The sequence below is a fragment of the Peromyscus eremicus genome, chromosome 16_21 (assembly GCF_949786415.1).
Source record: "Peromyscus eremicus chromosome 16_21, PerEre_H2_v1, whole genome shotgun sequence".
NCBI lineage: Eukaryota > Metazoa > Chordata > Mammalia > Rodentia > Cricetidae > Peromyscus > Peromyscus eremicus.
Window position 1 is genome coordinate 34,520,164 of NC_081432.1, and position 26,617 is coordinate 34,546,780.

At 45.2% G+C, this 26,617-nt stretch overlaps 1 protein-coding gene across 1 annotated transcript in view; it reads left to right on the forward strand.

The window, feature by feature from the left end:
* The window catches only part of Lonrf2 (LON peptidase N-terminal domain and ring finger 2), a 37,676-nt gene extending 15,480 nt beyond the window's left edge, over positions 1 to 22,196 (forward strand). Inside the window, exons 4-12 of the mRNA XM_059282280.1 lie at positions 317 to 472; positions 1,256 to 1,457; positions 1,836 to 1,929; positions 3,059 to 3,173; positions 4,856 to 4,977; positions 5,656 to 5,814; positions 8,584 to 8,746; positions 11,937 to 12,086; positions 15,784 to 22,196. Of these exons, the coding sequence (XP_059138263.1) occupies positions 317 to 472; positions 1,256 to 1,457; positions 1,836 to 1,929; positions 3,059 to 3,173; positions 4,856 to 4,977; positions 5,656 to 5,814; positions 8,584 to 8,746; positions 11,937 to 12,086; positions 15,784 to 15,978 (1,356 nt within the window). The 3' untranslated portion in view covers positions 15,979 to 22,196. The remainder of the gene's footprint in view (positions 1 to 316; positions 473 to 1,255; positions 1,458 to 1,835; positions 1,930 to 3,058; positions 3,174 to 4,855; positions 4,978 to 5,655; positions 5,815 to 8,583; positions 8,747 to 11,936; positions 12,087 to 15,783) is intronic.
* The last annotated feature ends 4,421 nt before the right edge of the window (positions 22,197 to 26,617 follow it).

Sequence of the window (26,617 nt, forward strand, 5' to 3'; positions counted from 1 at the left end):
CTTTCTTTGAAACATCTTTTTCGCACAGAAAAGGGTTTCTGGGGTTCCCTTTTCTGGGTGCATTCCCATATATTTCCATTGGTAATGTAGGTGGAGAGGGGTTAGAGTCTACAGTTCTTAACACACTGTGTACAGCTCCAAAATGTTTGCATTTTAAAAGGTTGGCAGTTGGAAATATGGCAGCTATTCTTTTCCATTTTTGAGGGCCTGTTTGGCTTCTGCTGACTCTGAACCTTTAAAAAAAAATGTTAGAGAAGCCCCCATACACCACCCAGAGGATTTTACAATGTATTTTCTCTTCTTGGGAAATTTATAGGTAATATGTGAGGTGTTCTTTCCAGCTTCGGAAAATGAGCATCAGAATTCAACAGCTCCCACCGAAAGCGGACCAGAGGCCCATTGTGATGAGGAGACAAATCCCCAGCATCCTCTGGAAGAAGGCAGTGACACTAAGGACACAGGCAGTCCTGAGGTGTGGATTGCATGTGTCTGCCATTGGGGGGCTTTACTATTTGGCAGTTCCTTGGGCATCATGGATCACACAGGCTAGATGTAAACACTAGTTAAGACTTTTAAATGAAGTCGGTGGAACTCTAATGGGACAGCGTAGATGAGAACCCTGGAGCCCCTCCAAACATCTCCACACATTTTGGAACATCTCCAGGACATCAGGAGACCTCATATTATTTTGTCTTGGAGAAAAGAGAGCAGAGATAGATCTGAGCATATGATATATAATGTATACGCTGATGTATATGCTATAGATATGAAGATTGGTCTTCTCAGAAAGAAATTATCCTGTGTTTTACCATGAAAAGTGTAAAGCACTTCTGATCACCTAATAGAAAAAGGCAATCAGACTCAAGAGCACAGGCCCTCTTTTTCCTCAGAGATCTAGTTTGTGTGTGTAGAGACCAGGGGTGACCACTGGGTGTCATCTTCTGTTGCTCCACGTACGTTTTGAGACAGGACTTCTCACTGATGCTGGAGCATGCTGTTTCCACTGGCCCAGCTGTCTCCCCTCCCACTGAAGTTGCAGACATGCTCAGCTCTGCCATACCCAGCTGTTACAGACACTGAGGATCCAAACCCAAGGCTCACACTTGCACAGCGAGTACATTCCCCACTGAGCCATCTCCACAGCCCGTTTCCAGAGGTTTCTAAGAAGACTACTCATGTTGTTCTTTTTGTTTTGTTTTTCCCTTGTATCCTGTGGTTCTTGAATATTCAGGATTTTTTTTTCCTTCTTAAATAGACTCCATCTGAGAAGTCTGATGTAGTCGGGAATGCCAGTTCTTCGGTTCTGTATTTCATTCTGGGCCTACACTATGAAGAGGACAAAAAGGCTTTGGAAAGCGTCATCCCCGCAGCACCGAGTGGCACTTTAAAGAGACAGCTCCCAAGTGATACCGAAGATGAATGTGACAGGAACACTCCTGAGAAAGTTCCCAAGAAAGGTCAGGAGGCTGTTTCTTGCCATGCCGTTCTGAAATCCAAGGGGGTAGAGTATTAGTTAGTACTCAAATGAATTAGTTAGTACTCAAGTGAATTTTACACAAGTAAAATCCATAAAGAAATGAGTATACCAGTTTATTTTTCTAGAGTTAATTTTGCAGGGGCTTTATAGTGAAAAAGAGAACACTTGGATGAATTTTTCTCCTGAATTTGTACCAACATGATCAGTTCTTGCTTTAAACTTGCTGGACAAGAATTTCTTTTTCAGAATCGTTTGTTAACATTGATATTGAAACATTTTTGCACAGAAGAAATAAATTCATTGTGTGGTGTTTGTCAGAAGTTTGGATGTTAGTTACAACATTTGAAAACTTTTTCAGATGCGGATTCCTCACCTCAGGAGAAGGTGAACTCTCTGGAAGAGCCAGAGTTCACAATTGACGTAACTGACTTTGAGTGTGCTCTGTGCATGAGGTAGGCTGACATAGAATACATGCAACTCTTTTAAAAGTAAATGTTTCTGGTTCTGTAACCACCTGCAAGGTACTGTTAGTGGACACACACACACACACACACCCCTTTAAGATGTGTGTGTGTGTGTTTATATGGGTTACTATTGCTATGATAAAACATCATGACCAAAAACAATTTGGGGAGGAAAGGGTTTATTTGGCTTACACTTCTACATCCATAGTCACTGAAGGAAGTCAGGACAGGAACTAAAACAGGGCAGGAACCTGGAGGTGGGAGCTGATGCAGAGGCCATGGAGGGGTGTAGCTAGAGTTTTCCTGCCTGGCCCACGGTCAGGACAAATCTCTCTCACCTGCCAGTCCCACAGCTGCTCAGACTCAATCAAGTAAACACACAAAGACTTACATTACTTATAAACTGTATGGCCATGGCAGGCTTCTTTCTAGCTAGCTGTTCTTATATCTTAAATTAACCCATTTCTATTAATCTATAATTTGCCACGTGGCTCGTGGCTTACTGGTACCTTACATCTCACTTGTCATGGCGGTGGCTGGTAGCATCTCTCTGCCTCAGCCTTCCACTTCCCAGAATTCTCTTCTCTCCTTGTCCCGCCTATACTTCCTGCCTGGCTACTGGCCAATCAGTGTTTTATTTATTAACCAATCAGAGCAACACATTTAACATACAGAATATCCCACAGCAGAGAGGTGCTGCTTACTGGCTTGCTCCCCAGGGCTTGCTCAGCCTGATTTTTTTTTTTTTTATAGAACCCAGGACCATCAGCCTAGGGGTGGTCCCACCCACAATGGGCTGGTCCCTCCCATACATCAATCACTAAGAAAATGCTCTACAGGCTTGCTTACAGCCCAATCTTATGAAGGCATTTTCTTGATTGGGGTTCCCTCGTCTCAGATGACTCTAGCCTGTGTCAAATGAACATAACATTAGTCAGCACAATACAGATCAATAATAATTAGTTTTCTAAAACTTTAATGAAATTGTAAAGGAGGAGTGGCTATGAACAACTTCCACGGTTATGTGGACTCTGAATGGGGCATCCGTTTAAACAAGCAGCTTATCTGAGAGTCTGTTCTGGATGTATCTTGGTGAAAACCATGATCTTCTTTCTAGGTTGCTCTTTGAGCCTGTCACTACACCCTGCGGACATACATTTTGCCTGAAATGCCTTGAGCGCTGCCTTGACCATGCTCCACACTGTCCACTGTGCAAGGACAAGCTTTCTGAGGCAAGTGGCTTGTGAAATGAAAAGGCCCCTCTTCTTGTACTTCGGTAGACATTGTGTGCTTTTCTTCCACCATCTACTTGTTAAAATCAGATTTTTTTTTTTAATCTAAGGTGATTCATTTCCCACCTCTTTCATCAACCAAAACATACAAGGGAGCATTAGATGCAGAAGTAGCCGAGTATTAAAGTTGTTTTCAGATCTAAACCATTGGGTTAGATTGAAAAAAGCTAGCAGAATCTGTGTTTGGAGTGTGTGTTCACTCCCAACGGTTTGATACATTATGGCACACTTAGTGTGTGTCCAGATTGTTCCATAGTGCTGTCCAGTCCCTTTTATGCCCTTTCCAATCATCAGTTGTTGCTGTCTTTGGTCTGAAACCAAATCTGGTAAAATTTAGGTATATAGGAAACCTATTTGTTGATATTTAACCCAAGTAGAAACTCTTGAGTCAGTTTATGTAAACAAAACAAAACAAAAATCTGACATTACAGGAGAGGGTATTAAAATAAGATAAAATTTAAAGCAATTATAACTTTTTTATTTTTATTTTATTTTATTTATTTATTTTATTTTTTGGTTTTTCAAGACAGGGTTTCTCTGTGTAGTTTTGGTGCCTGTCCTGGATCTCGCTCTGTAGACCAGGCTGGCCTCGAACTCACAGAGATCCGCCAGGCTCTGCCTCCGGAGTGCTGGGATTAAAGGAGTGTGCCACCACCACCCAGCTGCAATTATAACTTTTAAATTCATTGCCAAAACATGTTGAAATATGTCCTCGTCATTAAAACCTTTCTAAAACATTCGTACATACTTGCCTTATTATGCTGCATGATGCGCTTACATTATTCAGTTGCATTCGCACTGCAAATTTCTCAATTTTTCAGGGGTCGCAGGACGATTATCAGTGTTGCGCTATGCCTTAAACGCATTCTGTGTGCAGCAGTTCATTAGGGAGTGCCTCTGTGGCCTTCTCCCATGCTCTTACCATCTCTTGCTGACAGGCACACCTCCCCTGCTCACTAATGCACCCATGTTCCCGGGATCCAGGGACCTGAAGATGGCTCCCTATGCTCATGAAAGCAAAAGCTTGCCTCTGTGACCGTTTGTAACACAAGCCTTTTGCTTGCGCTTTTCCTACGGTCTCATGAGGGCTGGGTGAAGAAGCAAAATCTTGCACATCATGTATGTGGATGAAAATGGCACAGTAATACCCATCGCTCTGTGTGCTAACCAAAAAAGTCAATGAAGTTTTTTTTCAAAGGAGAAAAAAGAAACGTCCTGGAAGTTTGCTAAATATAAGCCCTTTAAGGACAAAGACTTCAAATATCCAGTTTTTGTTGTTTTTGTTTTTGTTTTTTTTTGTTTTGTTTTTTTCGAGACAGGGTTTCCTTGTGTAGCTTTGCTCCTCTCCTGGAACTCACTCTGTAGCCCAGGCTGGCCTCAAACTCACAGAGATCCGCCTGCCTCTGCCTCCCGAGTGCTGGGATTAAAGGCGTGCGCCACCACCACCCGGCTTCCAGTTTTTATTGTATTGCTAGGAAGCACTAGTCACCCAAACAGCAAATACCAGCCAACCCCTTTCTCTCATATATAGAACAAACCCCGCAGGCCAGACTCACTGCTAAGCACTGCCCTTCAGGATTAATTATTCTCTGCTGTCACTTAACATACCTTTTTTGTTATAGTTGTTGGCAACCCGAAATTTTAATGTAACTGTTCTGGCTGAAGAATTGATATTCCGATACTTACCAGAGGAGCTGTCTGATAGGAAGAGGATTTATGATGAAGAAATGTCAGAACTATCACAGTAAGTGATGATGCCACTTGAAGTTGGTCCTTGGTGCAGAATAATGAGGGAAATCTTCCTTGACACGAGCCTTATCTTAGATTTTGTTTTTTCATAACAGAATTTTTTGGTCCTTAAATAGAAAAAAAAGTTGTAAAATATTTGTGGACATATAATTGTAAGTAATTATAAGGAATATTTTTCAAAGTATGTTTTTTGAAAATCATGGACTTGTTTTCTGTAACTGAGGAACTCTCTACTTGGAAAGACAAAAATCAGAACAGGAGGCAGGATTGTGTGGGACTCGTGGAGATCTCGTGTCTCCAGCTGGTTACAGTGTGTGTTTCCATAGAGACCTGGTCCATCCTCCACTTTTTATTTAAAACTTGATGCCTTGGTCTACTGTGTCCTTTTTTGCTTTGTGCAGTATTTTTAAGTGTAATTCAAAGCTGTAACTTTTACAAGTACCGTAATATAACTCAGGATGCTCTCTCTCATCAAATGAAATTTGACAGACGTGGCTACAAACTGGCTGAGTGGAGACCTTCCTCGTGCCAGGATCCTTGGCTGTCCTTGCACACTCAGCCCTGAGTCAGGCTCAGATTTGGTTTCGTTGGCCTCTCTGGCTGTCGGAGCAACGGCTCGCGTCTCTTCTGAACAGCTTCCGCGTCTAAGTCCACATTTTCCCTTCCTCTGCAGCCTGACCAGAGACGTGCCCATCTTCGTGTGTGCCATGGCCTTCCCGACGGTCCCCTGCCCTCTCCATGTCTTTGAGCCCCGCTATCGGCTCATGATAAGAAGATGCATGGAAACTGGCACCAAGCGATTTGGCATGTGTCTATCTGCCGAGAACGCAGGGTAAGAAACCGTGTCTCGAGGGTCCTAATGAAGGTCAAGCTTCCTCTTTTTCTAGAAGAACAGCTAAGGATGGTGCTTGGGAATCTTTAGTAGTTGCCATTTCTTCTCAAAAAGCATTAGCTCAAGGCCAGCCAAAATCCCACCCCATCCTTCCTCATCTTTGCTCCTTCTGCTCAGCTGTTGCATTGGCTATCCCACCTCCATGTTGCTGTCCGAATTCTTGGAAGCGCATGCTGCTTCCATCCTCCACGCCGCCCTCTGCTTGCAATTCTCCTCTTGCCCATCTACACACAGACGGCTCTGGCTAGGCCTTTCTGGTTTAGGAAAATGGTTCTGTTACCAGCGAAGCTTTTCTCCCTCTCCACAACTCTAAAATGTTCAGTTTTCTGCAAACTGTGCCACGTGACTTCCTTCACTTCTTGTTGCTTCACGTCAGTCATCTGGAGAGGATGCCGCGAGGCAGCAGGCCACTGGGGCTTCTTTGGAGAGCCCCTTCCTGTCCTAAGAGAGACTTTACTGCTGCTGCGTAGTCACGGAGATGACGATGTCATACCCAAATACCAGCGGGTGATACATGTACTCCTAGAGGATTCTGGAGGGGAAAAAGCCACCTCCAGTATGCTGTCATCTGCTGTGAAGAAGGATGGGATGTGTAGTCTGTCCATGTGCCCTGGAAGAAGAAGAGGATGTATTTTAGGGGCCACTCAACATATTTTACCTGGAATATCCAGGGATAAATCATTTTTTAAGAGAATACACATGTGTGAGAAAACCCTAAAACTTCGTTGATTCACATCCATACGCTATAACTGAAAGGCCTCTGTTAATGGATGATAAGATTCCATGCCATTTCTATCCAACTAATTCATTCCATTCATATCCCAAAAGGATTTTGTTTGCCCATTTTAGAATCAATGTGATAGGGAAAGAGACCAAGACCAGGTAGTTTTGAATAAATCAAATGATCAGAAGGAGGGACAATCTCCTAATAGCAGCGTCATAAGCCATAGTCAGCAGAGAAACAGAACATGGAGATCAGTACAGATCTGCTCAAATATGAACTCCAAATTCACATATAATTGCATGAAAGAGAGAGACCACCAGTAAAAGCTGCTGATCGAAGAAGCGGGCAGTGGGCAGTCTAAATAGGACAGCAAGAATCCCTTCCACTCTTTATATTATTACGTATATGTTTTTAACAGATTTCCTGTTGTGAAAACTGTAAATCAGAAAATGTAAAAATAATTGATAGAAAATATTAGAAAGTATTTTCACAGTTAGGAGCAGGCAAAGATTTTTTAATATAAGATGCTGAGTAGTACGTGAGGGCTTAGGAAATTAGTATATGTTCCATTTGAGCTCATCAGAAGTCAATGAAAGCTCCTGCAATTATACCAAGAGAGCAAGGAGAAGAATGAACCAGACGAATGATCAACCATGCTTCTCAAACACGTCAGAGAGCAGAGGGCACACAAGTCCTTCTAGCAAAGGGCATGAAGGGAAGCCAGAGAAACAGTAGTGCATTGGAATCCGGCTAGTTTTTAAAAACACATTGATGGCCCTTCGTGGAACAGCATGAGACTGCATCTTCTGGGAGCTGCAGGCAAGAGGAGTTGGCCACACTCAACAGGTTCTTGTTCACAAAGGAGATAAGATGCTCCTGGATGGGATGGGCTCTACGGTTGAGGCAGACATGGAGAGCTGGCGTTTGGAAGTTGTTTACCAGTAGTTAGGAAAACAGTGCATCTTCAGGGTGCTTCTGTGTGCACGCCACAGGCGGGAATGAGATGATTCTGTTGGATAACCAGGAAGGGAAAGATTGTATTAGACGTGGAAGTGGTTTGTGACTTTAGAGTCCATATTCGTCTTTAGTTTGGGAGGTACATAGTGCAGTTGTTCACTGTAAGAACTTAGGAAACAGGCATCTTAGGATTCAGAGCTTGACTTTAAATCTTACTGGAATCTTAAATAAGCCTCCATGTTCTGGGAGGCTTGAGCAGGTACATATCATATACCGCTGTATGTACCACCATGAGTATCCCCGGAACGCTGATGAGAGTTTTAGTAATGAACATGGGAAGGGCTCTAGGGAAAGTGTTGCAGTGAGAATAGATGCAGCTCAGGATACCATCCATCCTAGGTGTCCCAGCATGTAAGAAGGAGGCAGGGGAAAGCAGTGTGGTGGACCAGAGAGGTCACAGAGGGTAGGAGGTGTTAGTTCAGTGGCAGGATGTGCCCACTGATTATGGCCACCTGGAGGGTATCTGTGGCTTCTGTTGGGATCATATGTGGAATAGCGGAGTGTAAAGGGGAGGCAGAGAGACATAGGCAGTGACTGTAGATTGCCTGCCTTAGGATTTTGATCCGGACGATGCAATGTAAGTGGGGGGATGCTCTGTGGGCCGGGAGCAGAGTGTCTGAGCAACACCAAGTCTTGTGCTTACTGGACCCCCAACATGGCCTGGCCCAGGGGCTACAGCCCCACGTTTAAGAGTTGGTCTCTTCCCATTCCTCGGGTCCCTCTAGAGCTCTACCTCCTTTGACGCTGAGGCCTGAGGCCTCTGCCAACCCAGCCACCATCTCCAGTATGTATAGGTGGTACTCAACAGAAGGACGCATTATCCACGGGATGGTAATCTTGCTGGCCCGATGGAGAGACACCCTTTGTTCAGTCTGGCTTTGCATCCCTTTTAGAAGGCGGACTTTGGGGGAAGCGAAGGCATCTGAATTTTAGACACGATTGCCTCTTTCCCCACCTCATCCTTTCAGGATTTCAGAGTACGGCTGCATGCTGGAGATAAAGGATGTCAGAACCTTTCCCGATGGAAGCTCCGTTGTGGATGCAGTCGGCATTAGCCGCTTCAAAGTCCTGAACCACCGCCACAGAGACGGCTATAACACGGCAGACATCGAGTACCTGGAAGATGAGAAGGTGAGGCTCGTTTTACTGGGGTCTGTCTCATCAGCATCACTCATCTTGTTTTCTTCTCCGTTGTGCTTACCGTGTTATTTACTTTCTTAATCCAGCACTCTACATGCTCTACATACGTGTTGTTTAGTCTACATGCATTTTTACTTGAGTTAGAGCTGGTAGAGAAATCTCCTAAAATAAAATGCTCTTGCTGCCCTTAGGGAACATGGGCTTCTGTTCCCATGGTTGATATTCTAGCCTGGGACTGGCACACTTTTCCTATAAAGGCCAGAGCAATGTCAGTTGACATTCTGTCTCTGGTTTCTTCACAGAGTCAGTTGATGGTGCATTGAAAGTATTAAAAAAAAATAAATTATGCCTCTAAAGAAAACGTATAGGCATGTTTGCCTTGTCAGTATTCCCTAAACAACAGGGTATAGCTGCATGTAGCATTCATCTGTAGTCCTAGATTCTCTAGGCTGAGGAAGAAAGAGTGATTGGGCCCACGTGTGAGGCCAGCCTGGGCAACATAGCTTGACAGTCTCTCAAAAACAAAACAATAGAATGTAACAACTGTTTCTATTAGGTCAAGTGATCTATAGATGACTCAAAATATGAGGCGGATGAATGGGGGGGGGGCTTTATGCAAATAATACATCGTTTTATACGGACTTGGGTATCTATGGGAGATATCCTGGCTCAGTTCCCCATAGACACAAATTGGTGGTTATGCTTTAGACCCTGCGAGTCATGTGGTCTCCGTTGCAAACTACTAGTTTCTATTCTTAGGGTTAAAAGCAGCAGTAGGCCACATGTAAATGACTGTGCTAGCCTGGCTTTCAATACAATGCTAGTTATTAAGACGCGGTGGGAGTTGCTGGAGCGATAGCTCAGTGGTAAAGAGTGCTGGCTTCTCTTCCTGAGGACCCAAGTTCGATTCCCAGCACAAACATGGTGGTTCATAACCTCCTGTATCTCAGATTCTAAGAAATTGGATGACCTCTTCTAGCCTCCCCAGAAATGCACAGACATGCATGTAGGCAAAACACCTATACATATAAAATACAGAATTGGGGAAAAAATACTAAAAATACGGAGATGGCCAGCACTTGAGTCACAAACAGTGATTCCTTGTATGATTCAGAATGAGGTATAAAATAAAACAGTGCTTAAAAGTGCCTTCCAAAACCAGCATAAAAATCTCTCAGCCTTTGAGAATCATTTTTAATCTCACAGAAATATCAGTACGCATATTTTGACAAATAAGCAAAGTATTTTGAACAGGTATTCATAAAGATATGCAGAGATCTTCACACTGTCTCATCAGTAGCTAAAAGTGGAAATGGTCTAGACGACCCTTGGGCAGATGGATAAGCTGTTCCAGTTCATTATACAGTGGAGACTTATCAGCAACAAAACATAATGAACTGGTGCTCTGAGAGCATGCGAATCTACAGATGGGCCAAGAGAGGGAGCCAAACACGTGAGGATATTCACTATGCACAGACAGCACGCAAAAGCGTTGTCTCTTGTACACTTCCGGGAACAGGACAAACATGGCCTGGAGACAGAGGTCAGAATTACAGGTACTTTGTACCTGACTGGAATAGGGGTTGGAGAGTCTTTCTGGGTGGTAGCAGTGTTCTCTATCTGGTTTAGGGTGGTGGCCTGCTAGTCACACTGCCTTATACAGTTCACAAAATTCCTTGAGCCTAACAAGGTCTGTGGCGAGGGCGCTTTTTGTATCTAAGTTATGTTATAACAAAATTAATCATACTTAGTAGGAGGAAATACTTTGAATTATTGTATCTCTCTTAAATTTTTGGTGGAAATCTAAAATGTGGATATAAAAGTATGTGCCCTCTCACATCACACTAGAAGTGACACTGGAGACATAGACATGTCCATTTAAGTGGGTTCTGTCGGTCTCCTAACTGCCACGTCTGTGGCTAATGGCCATGAGAGCCTCAAAGATCAAAGGGACCTCAGGCAGCCCAACTCCAAGGCCTCTGGACCATGGGGCTGGCTGCAAAGACTGGTCCAATGTGAAAGTTCTCAGGCTTGTTCTACGGGATGGACAACAGATTTATGAAGCATTATTAGTATTGCTGTAGATGATGCCTTATTATTAATGGTATGCAGATTTACTTTAAAATCAGCTCTAAATGCAGTTTATGAAGTCATTTTAAAGAAAATCCCTATTGCATAAGAATGTTGATCTGTGTTAAGTCCAACCTCTGAGGGTTCTTTTGGTTGGTTACAATTTCTGTGGGCTTCGTAGCTGCTAGAGTTTTCTATCCAGAAAAGACATGGATGGTTTATCCCGCTTTCCAAGGCTGTGATCCTGGCTGCCATGCACACATGAGAGCCAGCGAGGACGCTAAGATACGCCCAAGCGCTGGTCCTATATTCCTCCTGCTCTGCCAGGCCATCCTATGCGGGGCAGAGAGGGTGCTCAATGATTGGCTGGACAGTACGGAGTCCCAGAAGCCAGGCGTGGCACATGGCAGCGTGGCTGAGTGGTTGCTGATGTGGTGGTCCCAGTGCTGCCCCAGCACAGCACCTGGAGTGTGACTCGGTATCAGGAAAAGCATTTGTAAGATACCAGACTCTGACTCCTTGTTCCGCTCCTGGGAAACTATCCAGAGACAACAATACCTAACACAAAAGTCTCTTGTTTATGTGTATTTATTTGTTATTTTGTGTGTGTGCAGGCACACACACACATACCACACAGCACAGTGTGCATGTGGAGGTCAGAGGACAACTTGCAGGGGTCTGCACTTTCTACCCTGAGGGTTCTGAGGAGCAAACTGAGGTGGTCCGGCTTGGTGTTGCACATTTTTACTCACTGAGCCATCCTGCTGGTTCCTCTGCATACATATTTATATCACTGGCATTTTAAAAATAAAATGTCAGGATGTTCAAATGTCAGGATATACACATGCATCTTATGTATATGGCTACATAACTTAATTATTTATAATGTTGAGTATGTGCTCCCATTAGAGTCCTCAGAGAAAAATCACGGTGCAGTTGGTGGGTCTCAGGTATATTAAAAAGCACAACATGTCTATAGTAAACATGTCGTTTTGTGGAGTTAGTGAAGGAGTAAATGTCACAAACCCACTCAGCTGTCAGAGGTCGCCGATGTGCGGAGACCTGGTGTCTGTGTGGATGACTAAAATGTCCACCTCTCTTCTCTGGCCAGGTGGAAGGTCCGGAGTATGAAGAACTTGCCGCCCTGCACGAGTCGGTGTACCAGCAGTCTGTTTCCTGGTTCGCCTCTCTCCAGGATCACATGAAAAAACAAATCCTCAGCCATTTTGGGTCGATGCCAGACAGGGAGCCTGAGCCGCAGGTAGGCTTTCCTCCTTCCTCTTGCAATGCCGCTGTGTCCAGCAGCAATGTGACGAGGCCCGTCATTCTGACGGAAAATCCAGCAGCACAGTCCGGACTCCACCGTGATCGAGACGAGCCAGCTCGTGCATCAGCTGCTCAAAGAAAACTTAATACGGCAGCCCGTGCCTCGTGTAGCAGAGTGGATGAGTTAATGTTTTCTAGCCATGCATGAAGATCGCCTCAAACAAAAATCATTCCATTGGCTCGAACACACCGTGTTTTGCACATCCGCCTTGCCCATACCAAGCAAGATGTTGACTGCCTTAAGAGAGAGCCCCACAGTCATCATGACCTTGGAAGCCCTAGTTCTTTGTTAGCTGCCCAGTAGTTCCTGTTGCTGCTGGCCCTTCAGGAAACAAATGGGACAGTTCGGGGAGTCTGTCTAAGCACCAATGCCTCGCCATTTAATGGCAGAGCTGCTCCGGTGTGGAATTGTTACCAAGTATGTAGTTCCTTCCAGCTACACATACGTACATATCTGGATGGCAGACATCGTGCATGTAGCGGGGAGGACCAGCTATCAACATGTTTAGTATAAAGTGAAAGACGTTTTGTCTTACCCCATCCATTTCCATCTTCTGGCTCCCGTGTGTGTGTGTGTGTGTGTGTGTGTGTGTGTGTGTGTGTGTCTTTGTCTTACCCTCTACCTCAGTGCTGTTCCTCAGGCTCAGAAGAGTGCTTTCAATACAAGTTTCCTAAACAGTGGATGCAGCTCCTTCCGGGGCTCACCTAACTAAATGTGAGGGTTAGGAAAAATTTGCCAGCGGTAAAGGTTTCTGAGTGCACCATGATCAAACATGAATTCAAAATCGAGTGCATGGTGAATGTGAGGTGTTGGGGGCAGCATTTGCTTGTGCTGGGCCAGGGTCTTCGCTGCAGCCTTGTTTCTGAGCACACGGTGTGTTACTCTGCACTGCCTGCCCATGCTGCCACGCTGCACAGTGCCAGTGGATGCTGCCTGAATCTTGTTGACCCAAGAGTCGAGACGTGTGTATGTTGTATGTTGCAGTGGTTTCCCCCCCCCCCCATACGTATGATTTTCTGCTTTACAGCAACATCATGGCTTAATTTGCAGAAAACAAAGACTCGGTGCCCTCCTACCATTGTTCTTGGTCTCTGTCACATCCGTGTGTCTTTGGATCAGAATGCTTGATTTGAAAAGTTGTCTGGGTCGCCCTTCCAGTTTCTTTTCAGTTGCTGTAGGAGGTGCTCTGACTGAAGGAAACTTTGGAGGAAAGGGTTTGTTTGGCTTACACTTCCAGGTGACAGACAGTCCGTCACTGAGGGAAGCCAAGGCAAGAAGTCAAGCAGAGACTGAAGGAGAACCATGGAGGCATACTGCTCACTGGCTTGCTCACTGGCTTGCTCACTGGCTTGCTCACTGGCTTGCTCACTGGCTTGCTCAGCTGCTCATGCGCAGCTGATTTCTTACAGAATCTAGGCCACCTGCTTAGGGACGGTGCTGCTCACAGTGGGCTGGGCCCAACTACATCAATTAACAACCAAAGACAGTGCTTCATAGACTGTCTTGTGGCTACAGGCCACTCTGCTGATGTAGGTAATCCCTCAATTGAGATTCCCTGAGATGATGCCAGGCTGGGGTCAGGGCAACAGGTGAAGCTAACTAGCACAGTTGCTAGCTTGATTTTCATTGAATAAATAAATAAATAAATAAATAAATAAATAAATAAATAAATAAATAATAAAATGTTGGCTTGGGATTAAAACAGTATTCCAGCATTTGCTGAAATGACCCTAAGCACACTGTATTTATATGAAGTTGGCATTCTCGACATTGATAGTTATTTTAAATTCAGAGTATCATTTGGTTCTGAAAAAACATCGGCGATGCTCTGTGTCTTATAGTATTTTATTTTCAGCCGAGATTTATATTTTATGTGAAAAAATAAGCAGTCACATATATCTAATTAGTGTGGAATGTACTTTACCCTTTAATAAATGGTACAATTATGTGTATATAAAAGAATTGTTTAAGAATAAATGTATTTATTAGTAGTAAATGCTCAATCTGTATTAGTAGATGCAGGGTACCTCTGTGCCTAGAGTTGTAAAAAATTCTTAGTTTAAAATGTCATGAGTGGGTAAAGCTTAGGAGGCGCTGCTTTAGATTCTGAAATCACCTCCAAATCACTTACCACTCCCAGAAAAGCAGTTAGACTAATCAATTCAGATTAATCTCTAGTTGATGGGTGGACGTGCCCCCACCACTGCTGTGATACGTTGTCACTACCGTGGTGGCTGCAGCAATACCAGTGTGTTATCTTTCATTTGTGTGGGTCAGAAGCCCTGCAGGTGTGGACCAGGCTTGACATAGCGATGACAGTGCACATCGCCCTCTGGTGGTTGTACGAGAGACTGTTCCCGGCTTTGTCGGCCCCTGAAGCCGCTGGCCTTCCTCGGCATTGCAAAGCCAGCCCCGCTCCAGTTCTAGCCCTTTCTTTCTCCTGTGTCCCATCTCCCCCGAGACCACAGCCCTGGAAGGATCCCTGTGGCTACGTCAGTGCCCTAGGATAATCTTCCCATTGTAATGACTTGATCACATCTCCCAAGGTCCCCATTTCCACTTACAGTGGCATAGTCACAGGCCTTAGGCATTAGGCAGTGAGATTTTTGAAGACCATTGTCCTGCCAGTGACGAGGATTTTAGTTAAGGGAGGATTCTTTATGTGAGGAGCTTCTCACTGAGCATGTTGTCGATTTTTCCCCCATCTCGTGGGATACGGGAAGGGGAGAGTTTGAGTCCCGTGGTGTTTCCCCAGCATCTGGGTTAGAGGTTACCTCTGAAGGGCAGGCCAGGATCTTCTTGGCAGTGGCTTGAGATGCCCCTTTGAGCTTTGGTTAATGAGTTCTTCCTAATGCTCCAGTGAAATTACTCAACTCGAAAGCTAAAGCCACTGGGGTCCATTGTCCCTAGCTCTGGGGTGGTACTTCTTTACAGGGAATAGGGGAGAATCCAAACCTTGTCAGCAGAGAGGCGTAGGCTCAGATGTCTTCATTCCAGTACCGGGAAGACCAGAAACCGACTGAGCATCCGTGTTTACTTAGAGTTCAGTCCCGAATGCTCATTTGATTACATGCAATAAAGACTAATGTCATATACACATGTACCTAAACAAAACTTAAATATATTATTCGTATGTATAAATTCACGATAGTTACCACATGTAGTGATGTGTGTGTATGTGTGTTACACACGCTTTACCACATTGGCTTTAAGGTCAGCTTTCCCATGGCACTCAAACTTACCCAAACACTTTTGACCTTTATAACATTGTGCCATAGCTAGCCCACTTACAGCTTAAAAAGCAATCCCATACAGCGTTGGTACCTAGAGGTAACATTTGTGATCTTTCTTTCTGATGGGTGTACGTTGTTATCTGGACACTTGGGAGAACACAGACAGATCGTTCATGGAGTTTCTCTGTGGAACACGTTTCTCTCAGCAAGTCCTTTCTTTTGTATCCTTTCCTTGTACCTTTGGAACTCTGCATTTTAATGACCTGATGAATTGTGACCTATCCCTACAACACAAGGTGCCATTCTTGCCCGGATTTTCTGGTTAAACAAAAATACTGAATTAGGGAACACCTGTGGGATAGGCATTAATTTTGTTCATCCCCTCATGTCTTTCACAGAGTAATTCCAGTGGCCCTGCCTGGTCCTGGTGGATTCTGGCGGTGTTGCCTTTGGAGCGCAAGGCCCAGCTGGCCATTCTCGGCATGGCCTCCTTGAAAGAGCGTCTGCTTGCCATCCGACGGATATTAGTCATCATCACACGTAAGATGAATAGTCGCCAGGAGCTGGCTAACAACACAGAGAGAGATAATTGAATTTCCTCTACCGTAAGGTTGCTGGAAACCCCTGTGTTTTTATGAGTTCCAGGCAGGGACAAATTCCCATCATCTTTACTGCTCTTTGTAAAAATGCTTGTTGTTCATAAGGTGATAAATGGGACATTGGTCAAATACCGATTTTCTCACACGTTAGAAGTATGGCTGTTGGACTCTGACACTGTTCAAGAGTAGCCCGAAGTTCCAGTGGAAGGGGCAGTTGGGAACCCCATGAGAAAATCTCTTCAAACCAGATGTTTCAAGAGTCCAGCTCACACCAGCATGGGACGCACATATGGTTGACATGTGACTTAGGTGTCGAACGTGATTACATTCCTAGTCAGTATCTTGACATGATAGATGGAAAACGTGTGTGCCAGTGGCTAGGCAGCAAGTGAGAACCACGTTTTCAAGTGGAAACAGATCTATTAGAATACAAGCAAGCCAAAAAAAAAAAAAAAAAAAATGGACTTGGGCTCTGTGTGTTGCTGTGAACCTGTTTGCAAAACTTAATGAATTGAATCATTGTCCAGTCCTTACCCAAGAAGTCATAATTACTGGACAGAGCTATGTTTGTGTTTCATGTCCTGCTATAATTCCAGGTGTTGTAAATTGCATGTTGTAATTAAATGAACGTGGAAATACAATATGTATCTTGCGCATAGAAAAGATTGAGAATAGCGGTTATTTTGAGACTATATATTTATAAACACTCCAAAAGAGTAATCAAAAATGAGTTAAAACTGTATGTGCATTGGGATGTCAAACACACAGCCAAACTTGTTTTTTAAGTAAAGTTTTATGTGTATTCAACTGGGAATTTTCTGTCAGGTAATGTAGGTGTAATTCCTGACCTCCAGTGCATGTTGGGAATAAGGATGGGAATACCCAGACATTGCTGCTGTCCTGAACAGCTTGTCCAGACATCAGCTGCTCAGTCTATAAGGTGAGAATCCTGACAGACAAGACCCTGCTGAGCAAACCCCAGGGACGAGTTCTCCTTTATTCCTTCAAGGTGTGGGGTTTTAGTTTAGAAGTACATTTGATGATACAAAATGTTGACGGCTTATCAACCCATCAAGCATTTTATTAGGAAGGTCTTATGATCACAATGATAATGTATTTTATTGTTCTTTCCAGTCACTGAAACTCAGCTTCACCATAGGACTTAGAATACAATACCCATCTCATTTACTGTGAATCTTCAATGTCATCTTGAAAGATGCTTTTTAAAAGCCCTTTGGGCGAGCAATTTCGTGCATTAGCCATTCAACTCTCTTTGGCATTTATGACATCAGCTCAGCCACATAAAACAAAACTGCAACCCCGGTGGCAGAAATCCTTTACTAGAATTTACTCGTGAAAATAGAGTTTGACGTATTCTCTTGCTTTATTTGGGAAAAAAAAATAGGAAGTTGTATTGTTACTGTCTCCCTCCAGAAGTGTCCAGCCAGTGTGATGGTGGCGTCTCCAGTGTCTGTGCTGAGTGAGTGTTTGGAAGGCTCTGCTCTCGCCCCTGGCTTGTCACATGTTGTAACTGCTCGAGTTCTTGGCCTCAGCCATTGTGTTGTTTGTCCTGAGTCTGTCTGCCTCTCTAGAGTCTTCTCACCCCCCAGTGTTCTTGTGGGAAAGCCCAGCCACAGTGATGAGAAGAAGAAAGACCCAAGTGTTCGGGGTTTCAATACCAAAGGGAATGTGGTCTGATTGCCCCGCCCACCCCAGCCTCCACATCACACCTCCACCCACTGCACAGTAGCAGACCAGGACTCCCTGAAGGCTTTGCGGGGGAACCTGCTTGTCACAATAGTTCCATGGCACAAAATAATGAAGTTAGAGTGCCACGGTGGCGCTCAACCAAGCTGGAGACGTTCTCTCTGAATTGTACTTGGGTCTTGATTTATAAACGAGTGAATGATGGATGCCATTGAGAGAAAAGCTTATTGTTCCGGGTTCTCTACAAAGGAGAGGCCCATTGCCTAGGATTGTGTGGGGAAGCGCTAAAGTCGGGCTGGGAGTGGAGGTGGTACTCGGGTTCTGTTACGTGGGCTTCAGTTTTATCAATGACGATGTGTAACAGCATCAGGCAGCAGAAGAGCCCTCCACTAGACGTGCAAAGCCCTGTTTCCAGAATTATAGTCAGAACTGCAGACAACTCTAAAGCTCATGAGTTAGCTGTGTAGCTGTCTAAAAAGTCTCCTGATTTGTTCTTGTCCCTGGGGCAAACTTGAGCAAGCTCTTTGGCCTGAGCCAGTTCGGAATTTAGAGTTCTGTTCTCGGTTGTTCAAAGCGGGTTGCAGCAGCAAAGCACACACTTAGCCTGATGGTTTCTCTCTGAGTTGCTGACATAATATTTGTGGACAGAAAGTGCCCGCTCCGGATAGGCCAAGTGCACAGCACACAGTGGTCCTCAGCTCTCCCCACTCACTTCTTGCCTAAAAACCCCTGATTCCTGATGGTTATGCTCACGAGCAAATGACATGAAAGGCCTAGTGTAATTTGGAAGTTGGATAGCTGGGGTTGATCACGAGGCCAGCTTCATCTGGCCAAAAGCTGCTCATCCTGATTTCAAGGCCAGGGCTCATGCTGAGTTCCTGTGAAAGTGAAGGAAAGTTAAAGGACTTGGAACTTGTCATATCCCACAAAACCCAAAAGGACTTTTGCTTGTCTCTGCTGTAAGCCAAAGCAAACTACAGTAGTTTTTAATTCTCCCTGGTGAGGAAGGAATTCCTTCAGCCATCAGATTGCTCCCTCCCTAGTGGAGATAGTCTTGCCTTCCACCCGGATGCTTTTCCATTGGCTCCTCTTGGCATTCTGTGAATCGCTCTAAGTGGTAACCTGAGTCATTTTCAGAGCCCTCTTTAGGGGAGAGCGTATGGACAGACCAGCTGCACACACACTGCGGTCGCAGGGCAGCCAGGCCCCATTGCAGTACTTGGAAAAGAAGGCACGATTTTAGTAGACCATGTGCTGCATTCCAGGTGTGCGGGGTGGCTTTCCCAAGAAAAGTCAAACAGTAATGACTTTCTCTGTGCGCTTGTTTGAATGAGAAACGCAACCCCCACCCCCCACCCCCATAGACACTAGCATTTGAACACGTGATCTGCACTTGGTGCCGCTATCTGGCCAATGGTACGGAGCCTTGCTGGAGGATGCATGTCACTGGGGGTGGACTTTGAGACTGTATAGCTTTGCCCCACTTCTGATGTGCTCATTTGTAACTGAAGATGTGAGCACTCCCCTTCCTGCTCTGGCCACTTGTTGCCATGACTCCCTCACCATATGGACTCGCCCCCCCTGGAACCATAAGCCCAAAGGAACCCTTTCTTCTGTCGGTTGCCTTGGTCATAGTGTTTATCAGAGCAGCGGGAAAGGAAATAATGCACCCTCACAACTGGAATATGAACTAAAGCTGGACGAAGATTGAGTACTGTGAACTGTTTGGAAAGCCTTGGGACTTTAGACAATAGGGTCTTAGGGTTTGAAGCTACAGGAAAGCTAGCTATCACGGTGTTTTCCTAACTATTCCCAGATCTCCGTCCTCACCCACTTAGTTCTCTCCTGGTTGGACGTGAGTGTTATGGGGGACTGTTATACACAATTGGAGGTTGCTGCTTTGTCTCCTATAATGGGGAGAGCCCTTACTTTCCTTGGGTGAGGTTCAGTCTGTTTGGACTTCTGCAGATTCCTCGCTTTTACTCTTCCTATGGCAAAAGAAAGCACTCCTAAACACTGAGAAAAAAAAAAAACCCATCAGATGTGAGAGACCTGAGATCCGAGCATACCAACTTCTGCCTATAGAGACCCACGGTTCTTTCGGGGAAGTCAGGAAACGCGGATTGTTTTACCTTCTGGATAAAAACACATGTGTCTCGAAGAGTAAGTCTTGCCCTCACAAGTTCACTGACACAGCCTCATCAAAATAGGGCATCTTCTTCCAAACTTGGCCCCACGGTCAACCAGACAGAGTCAGACATGGAACCTGTAACTTGAGTCCTCCACCTTAAAAATGACCTTTTTACTCCAGGGACCTACTGACTCATTGATTTAGAGCTTTGTGGTATTAAATGCCTCTAGTATCCACCAAGCATGGTACAGGATGCTCTGCTGGATAGTCTTATGTCAACTGGACACGAGCTAGAGTTATATGAAAGGAGGGAAGCTCCGTTGAGAAAATGCTCCTGTAAGATCCAGCTGTAGAGTATTTTCTTAATTAGTGATCAATGGGGGAGGGCCCAGCCCATTGTGGGTGGTGCCATCCCTGGGCTCTGGTCCTGGGTGATATAAGAAAGGCTGAGCAACTGCCCTGACTTCCTTTGTTGATGAACCGGCTGTGGAAGTGTAAACCAAATACACCCTTTCCTCCCCAGCTTGCTTTTGGTCATACTGTTTCATCGCGGCAATAGAAACCCAAACTAAGATGCCTTGTTTCTTTTCCCTCCTGTTTGCTCAAGGGTATTAATAGGGAATATTGTGTTGGAAAATCTCATAGAGCCCCATTAATGTTGATTATTCTTCCTTGTAGACTGCCTGTAGGGAGAAAACAGTCTGGTGCAAAGGAGAGAGGATGATTGGCAGGTTGATGTAAAAGGGGGAAGGGTGTCTGTGCCGCCTGCAGCAAAGGCAGACACCTACCCAGAAGTAGGGAATTGCTCATTCTGTGAGCTTTCATCTTTGGTTTAAATAAGAACAGGAAAGTCACTCTGACTTGGGACTGACCCTGTAATTCTAGCTGAGAAGACGTGGGCTTGAGTCCACTGAAAGATCTACTGCCGTGCCCAGGTGTCTGTCTGTCTCTTAACTGCTAGTTCAGGACCCGAGTGATTTACAGGTAAAGCTGTTAATGCCCTTTCATTCCCCACAAGAAACAACCTTGATTCATTTTTAGCTCAGAATGCTCTATGTGGTGGTATTTTACTTGTACTGAAGTGTGATTTTAATTGTATGTTAATAAATAAAGTTGCCTGGAGGTCAGAGCTATTAGAGCCATAGCAAGAGCATGGCGGTGGTGGCACACGCCTTTAATCCTAGCACTTGGTAGACAGAGCTAGGTAGATCTCTGTGTGTTCAAGGATACAGCCAGCATTGGAGACACACGTCTTTAATCTCAATACCATAGAGGACCTGGAGGGCTGTACATATAGGCAGTGATGAGGCAGTCATGTGTTTGGGTTTACAACCAATGAGAAGGCAGAACAGCTAGACTATATAAAGACATACACACAGGAAGTAGGCCCTTTCAGAGAGCTCTCTTGCCTGAAGCAGGAAGGGTAAGGCTCTTAGTTCTGACCTCTTGGCTTTCTTCTCTGAATCGGCTCTGTGTTTCTTATTTAATAAGACGGTTGGTTACATCTACAGCTCTATGGTGTTTGAGGGAATCTGTAGTCTGAAACTGACTCATTCCTTTCTGTGCCTGCAAGCTAGTTTTCTGTGGGAAAGCTCCAGGGGAGAAGTTTCAAAGGCTTTCAGTCCTCATGGCCTTCCTCTTGGAGAGGTTTTGATGAAATGGTTTTTTAATATTCTTGGATTCTATTTCGTTCAGTCTTTGTCAGGTCCCAGAGTCAAGAGAATATGGCGTTCGCAGCTAGGTATCTTGAATCTTTGCTTTTGTCAAGTTGAGTTGAGGTCTCTGTTGTTTACAGCACTGTTTTGACTTTAGTAGTGTTTTACTGTGTACAGGCTGTCCCTGGACCACCTTACCTCTCATACATCTCGTACCCCGACACACTATTTCCCACTGAGCTTTGGAGAAAGTAGTTAATAGGTTGGAAAGCTGCATATTCACAACTCATCCATTTCTACTACGAGATGTTAGCAACTGATTTTGTACTTGTGAAATGATTGTTACCAATTAAGAATTGTGTGGAATTTTTTTTTTTTTATTTAGAGCAGGTTTGAACAAGTTTAGCCCATATCAATGAATGTCAAGATTTTTGCCGCTTTAGAGATCAGTAGTGATATATCCATATACTGTGGGGTGTTCACCAGATTCGCTTTTGTTTCTTGTTTGAGATGGGGAGGGGGGGAGACATTAGCACCAACATTTGCCCATTTGTTGTTTCTTCCACAAGGCCAATTTAAATGTTGCAATGTTTACCTCATTGTATTCTTTGCCTGTTCATTTTAATTAACTGAAATTGTGTATCTAATATGTGATTGTTGGGGTAGATGAAACGTACAGTGTTGTAAATGTTCATTAATAAATAATCCCTCCAAGATAACGAGGTCAATGGCTAGATGTGTGCAGGCTATTAAATTAGCTTTCTGGTGCGGTCCTAACAAAACTGCCACAGACTTCTGGCTGAAAACACTAGAAATGCATCATTCCAGAATCCTAGAAGTTAGAAGATGAAGATCAAGTTGGTAGCAGAGCCATGCATCCTGTGGACTTCGGGGAGAATTCCCTTGCATCTTCTAGCTGTCCCTCATGTCCCTCGGCTCTTCCATGAAGGTCTCGGACCTCCTGTTCATGAGCGTGTGTCCTTCTGTCCTGATGTGCGCATGTGGCCTTCTCCTTCTAGAACACGCCCTTTGACTTTGATTATACCCGCAAAAATAGTGTTTTCAGATAAGCCCACTGTGATGGTTGTGTGTGTGTGTGTGTGTGTGTGTGTGTGTGTGTGTGTGTGTGTGTGTGTGTTGTAAACATGACACAAGCTATAGTCATCTGAGAAGAGGGAAACTCAGTTAAGAAAATGCCCACATCAGAATGCCCTGTGGGTAAGCAAACTGCTGATTGATATGGGAAAACCTAACCTGCTGTTGGTGGTCCCACCCCTGGGCAGGTGGTCTTGGGGTATATAGAAGAAATCTAGATGAGCAAGTCATGGGGAGCAAGCCAGTAAGCAGCACTCCTGAATGGTCTCTGCTTCAGCTCCTGCCTCCAGGTTCCTGCTCTAGCTTCCCTCAGTGATGGGCTATATAACCTGTAAGCCAAATAAACCCTCTCCTTTCTAAGTTGCTTTTGGTCATGGTGTTTTATCACAGCCGTAGAAAAGCTAACTAAGACAGCTATATTCACAGACTCTGTTCTGACATGAATTTTGGAGGAACGCTATTCAACATCGTAGAGATGTGGAATCAGTCCACTACTTAACTACTACTCCATCTACTACTTAACTCAGTAGTAGAAAAACAAGGGAATAGACAGTCAGTGGCTTTTCATTACAAACAAAAAACTCTATTGGGCTGAGAATGTAGCTCAGTGGATGTTTACCAGGTATACACAAGGCCCTGAGTTGAGCCCCAGCACCACATCAACGGTATGGTGCATGCCTGTGGGTAATCCCAGCACCTGGGACACGGGGCAGGAAGATCAGATGGTCAAGATCACACTTAGTGAATTCAAAGCCAAATTGGGCTGTGCGAGACCCTGACTAAAAGCAAAAATAAATCAACAATAATAATAACGAAACATTATTTTTCAAGATCATTTCTCTGATGCAGAACAGAAAAGATTCAGTGGCATGGGACAGCAAGAATCCATCTGAAGATGGAGGAGGAATATTCACAGTTGTACACAGGCAAGACCAGAGGGTACAGCCACCACACAAACAGGTGACCCAGGCTTTCGTGGACCAATGCCACCCTACCATCTTCATACCCATGCTATGTAACGGATTCCAAATAAGGCCAGACGACAAGAAGAAAATGGCCAAGCTTAGTTTATGTCCAAGTGGGCGTGATATGGATACGTGATCTAAATAATGACAGTTCCATATAGCCCCCCTCAAGGGTAATCTTGGAAGAACTGTGCAGGACACGCCTCATAGAGGACAGAACAGAGGGCAGGGAACCTGTCAGTTCACTTTGTAGGTGAAGGAAAGCAGGCCAAGTGAGAGTCTAGATGGATCTGCAGGCAGGACCAATAGCTTTCCTACTGTTAGGAACTTGGAAGGACAAGGCCTGGAAGATTTGGGACAGGGTGTCTGATGCAGAGGGGTGTTGGAGCATCTGTGGGCTATTGACAGAGGATGATGGCTGTCATGTTTCATGTTTGCTGGAGGCCATCCTCTACCACAGAAGAGGTGCCTCGTGACCTAGTAGATAAGATGACGTTGGTCACCCCAGTGCTGGCTCAATGGTGGGAGAAGTGGAGACTGAATGGGTCTGATGGTGCAGGCATTCATTTGCCAAAGTTGACATCAGCCTGGTTTACCCTACAAATCCCCAATCTGCCATAACAGACAAGTCTGAGCTTGCAACAAACTGATCTCAACGGATCTCTTTCACCCTATTAAGGCCAGTGACTCATTCTGATAGAAACAGACAGATACCCCTGCCTGTTCTGACCACAGAGCTCTTCAGAAGCGCCACTAGAGTGCCCCCAGAGTGCTTGTTTATTTAGCGTATCATGTATCATTGTCAAAGGGCTGGAGAGCTTCCTTACAGAATAAAGGTATGAAAACTGGCTGTAACCAGGGGACTACATCATGTGAACCATCGAGGCTCACAGGAAGTCAGTGTGGCCTGTCAAAGGCACAGGGCCAGCTCAAGAGATACAAGAACAGAATGCCACTCTCCAGGATGCAGGAGACACTTAGGGTCAATCAATCTACAAAGTATTCTGTCTCCATAGAGGAGGACCCAAGGGTCTGAGAACCAACGAGTGGTACCTCTAATTCCCAGTAACCTCTTGGAAAATACATGCTTCCCAAAGCCCCACGTGCAAGCTCTCAAGATCAAAATATCTGGTTCTCAAGGGAGCCTTCTGTCTGAAAAGATGACAAAAAGCTGGCTGAATCACACACTGAAACTTCAGTTTCAATCTGGGCACTTAAGGATGACCAGAAGCAGTTGTGGTCCTGATGGGGGAGGTGGTGTCTAACCAGAAAGAGGAAGGGGATGCCCAGCTGCTGTCATATACTGGGGAAGGGAAGGAGAAATGTGGAACAGAGGTGACCCCTGAGATGTCTCTTGTTCGGGGTAGACAGTAATGGCCAAGGGTAGTTACCCTAGCCAGAAGATGAGGGACTCACACCTCTCAGGAAAGCCACTGGGAATAGCTGAGACATGGCTGAGGGCAAGGGCAGACTGGACAGTATAGATGGGTACTGTGGAACACCAGCTATAGCCCTGGGTCCAGCAACATGGCCAAAGATGTTGACATTGAACCCCCTTTCTATCATCTTTTTGTAAGGACCTGTATCTGAAGCAGGAATTCCTGCATGACCAGGCAGGTGTTCTGCCCCTGAGCCATGTACCTATACCCTGCCTCCTTAAGTTCCTCCTAAGAAGGCACACCGACAGGGATCTTGCCAGAGATACTTCCAGAATCCACACTTAGACGCGAACCAGAGAGGCTTAGTGTGGACTGTAGCTAGCATGTGGATGTATTGCCCTGGCTCTTGCAGTGAAACTCTGCTTGCTGGCCACCAGCCAGCCATGCTGTCTGTCTGCAGGCTCCTGCTTCCTGCTCCTTTTAGAGCTGGCTGAGCAACAGAGAGCTGCCTGGCCCATGGTCAGTCTACTTCCTGAGCAGCTTACATCTGTGACTGATCGATACGGGTCTATAAAGGCTGGCTCTGCTCGACACAGGCCATCACTGAGGGATCATTCTGGCTATTGAGGTTATTGATGGGCTGGCATTGTCACTTGACTGCTCTCTTGACCCACGTCTCCTCCCTTTCTTGTCCGTCAATGTCAGTTCCGGGGACTCTCCTTAATAACCATTCTGCACACCACAGTCCATCTGGTGGTTTCCAGCTATAATATCGTTCACAGATGTGGAATGTACCGGCTGCAGACTGTTGAGAACAAAAGCTAGTATCGGAGGAATAGCTAGTGGCCACATCAGAAGTGGAGGGGTATTGACAGTTAAAGACCCGCGGGGCACAACCAAGGGCTGTGTGGACTTCCCTCGTCAGTGATAAGCCCTCCATACCCAGGGGGCTGGCTGAGGCAAACAGGGAAGCCCTCCCATGCTTTCGGGGTTCTCCTGGCCTGGAGATAAAGAGATCAATGATTGGTCACCGTCTAGATGGGTTGATTGAACATGTTGGTGAAGTAACGCCCTATCACAAAGTTGCTTGTATCCTAGACCTATTTGCGTGATTCTCCTATGACTGAATCCTGTTCCCCCAACCCCACGTGTTGACGTCCTACCTCCCAGTGACTTAGAATGGGACTGTAGAGAGATGGGACTTTAAATGTGCTTGAGATAACTGAGGTTAAGTGGGGCCATGAGTGTGGGCCCTAATCCAAACCCTTGTGTTCTTAGAAGAGAGAGCCCAGGGATGCACAATCATAGGAAAGACCATCGGCAACCAAGGAGGCACCTCAGGAGCAGCCAGTAACCTTAGCCTTGTGTTTCCAGAACTGTTTAAACGAAGGTCTTGTTTAAGCCACCCAGTCAGAGGTACTTTCTTACAGAAGCCTAAGCAGTCCATCTGGGGAAAGAGGAATAGAATACCACTGTTCCGTCAGGAAAGAACATGAGCAGTGTCTCACACCCTTCCATCACCAGCAAGAGGGAAGGGTGAGGTCATCTGAGGACTCCTGATACCTGAGACTCTCTTTTTGGCCTGTGGCAGTAAATAACCAAGGTGTATTTCAAGCCACAGCCAGCGTTTTAGACCTCAGTGCGCTTCAGTTTGGCTCAGGCCCTGCCCCTGACACCGGGGAGCCCTCAAGCCCATGTTCA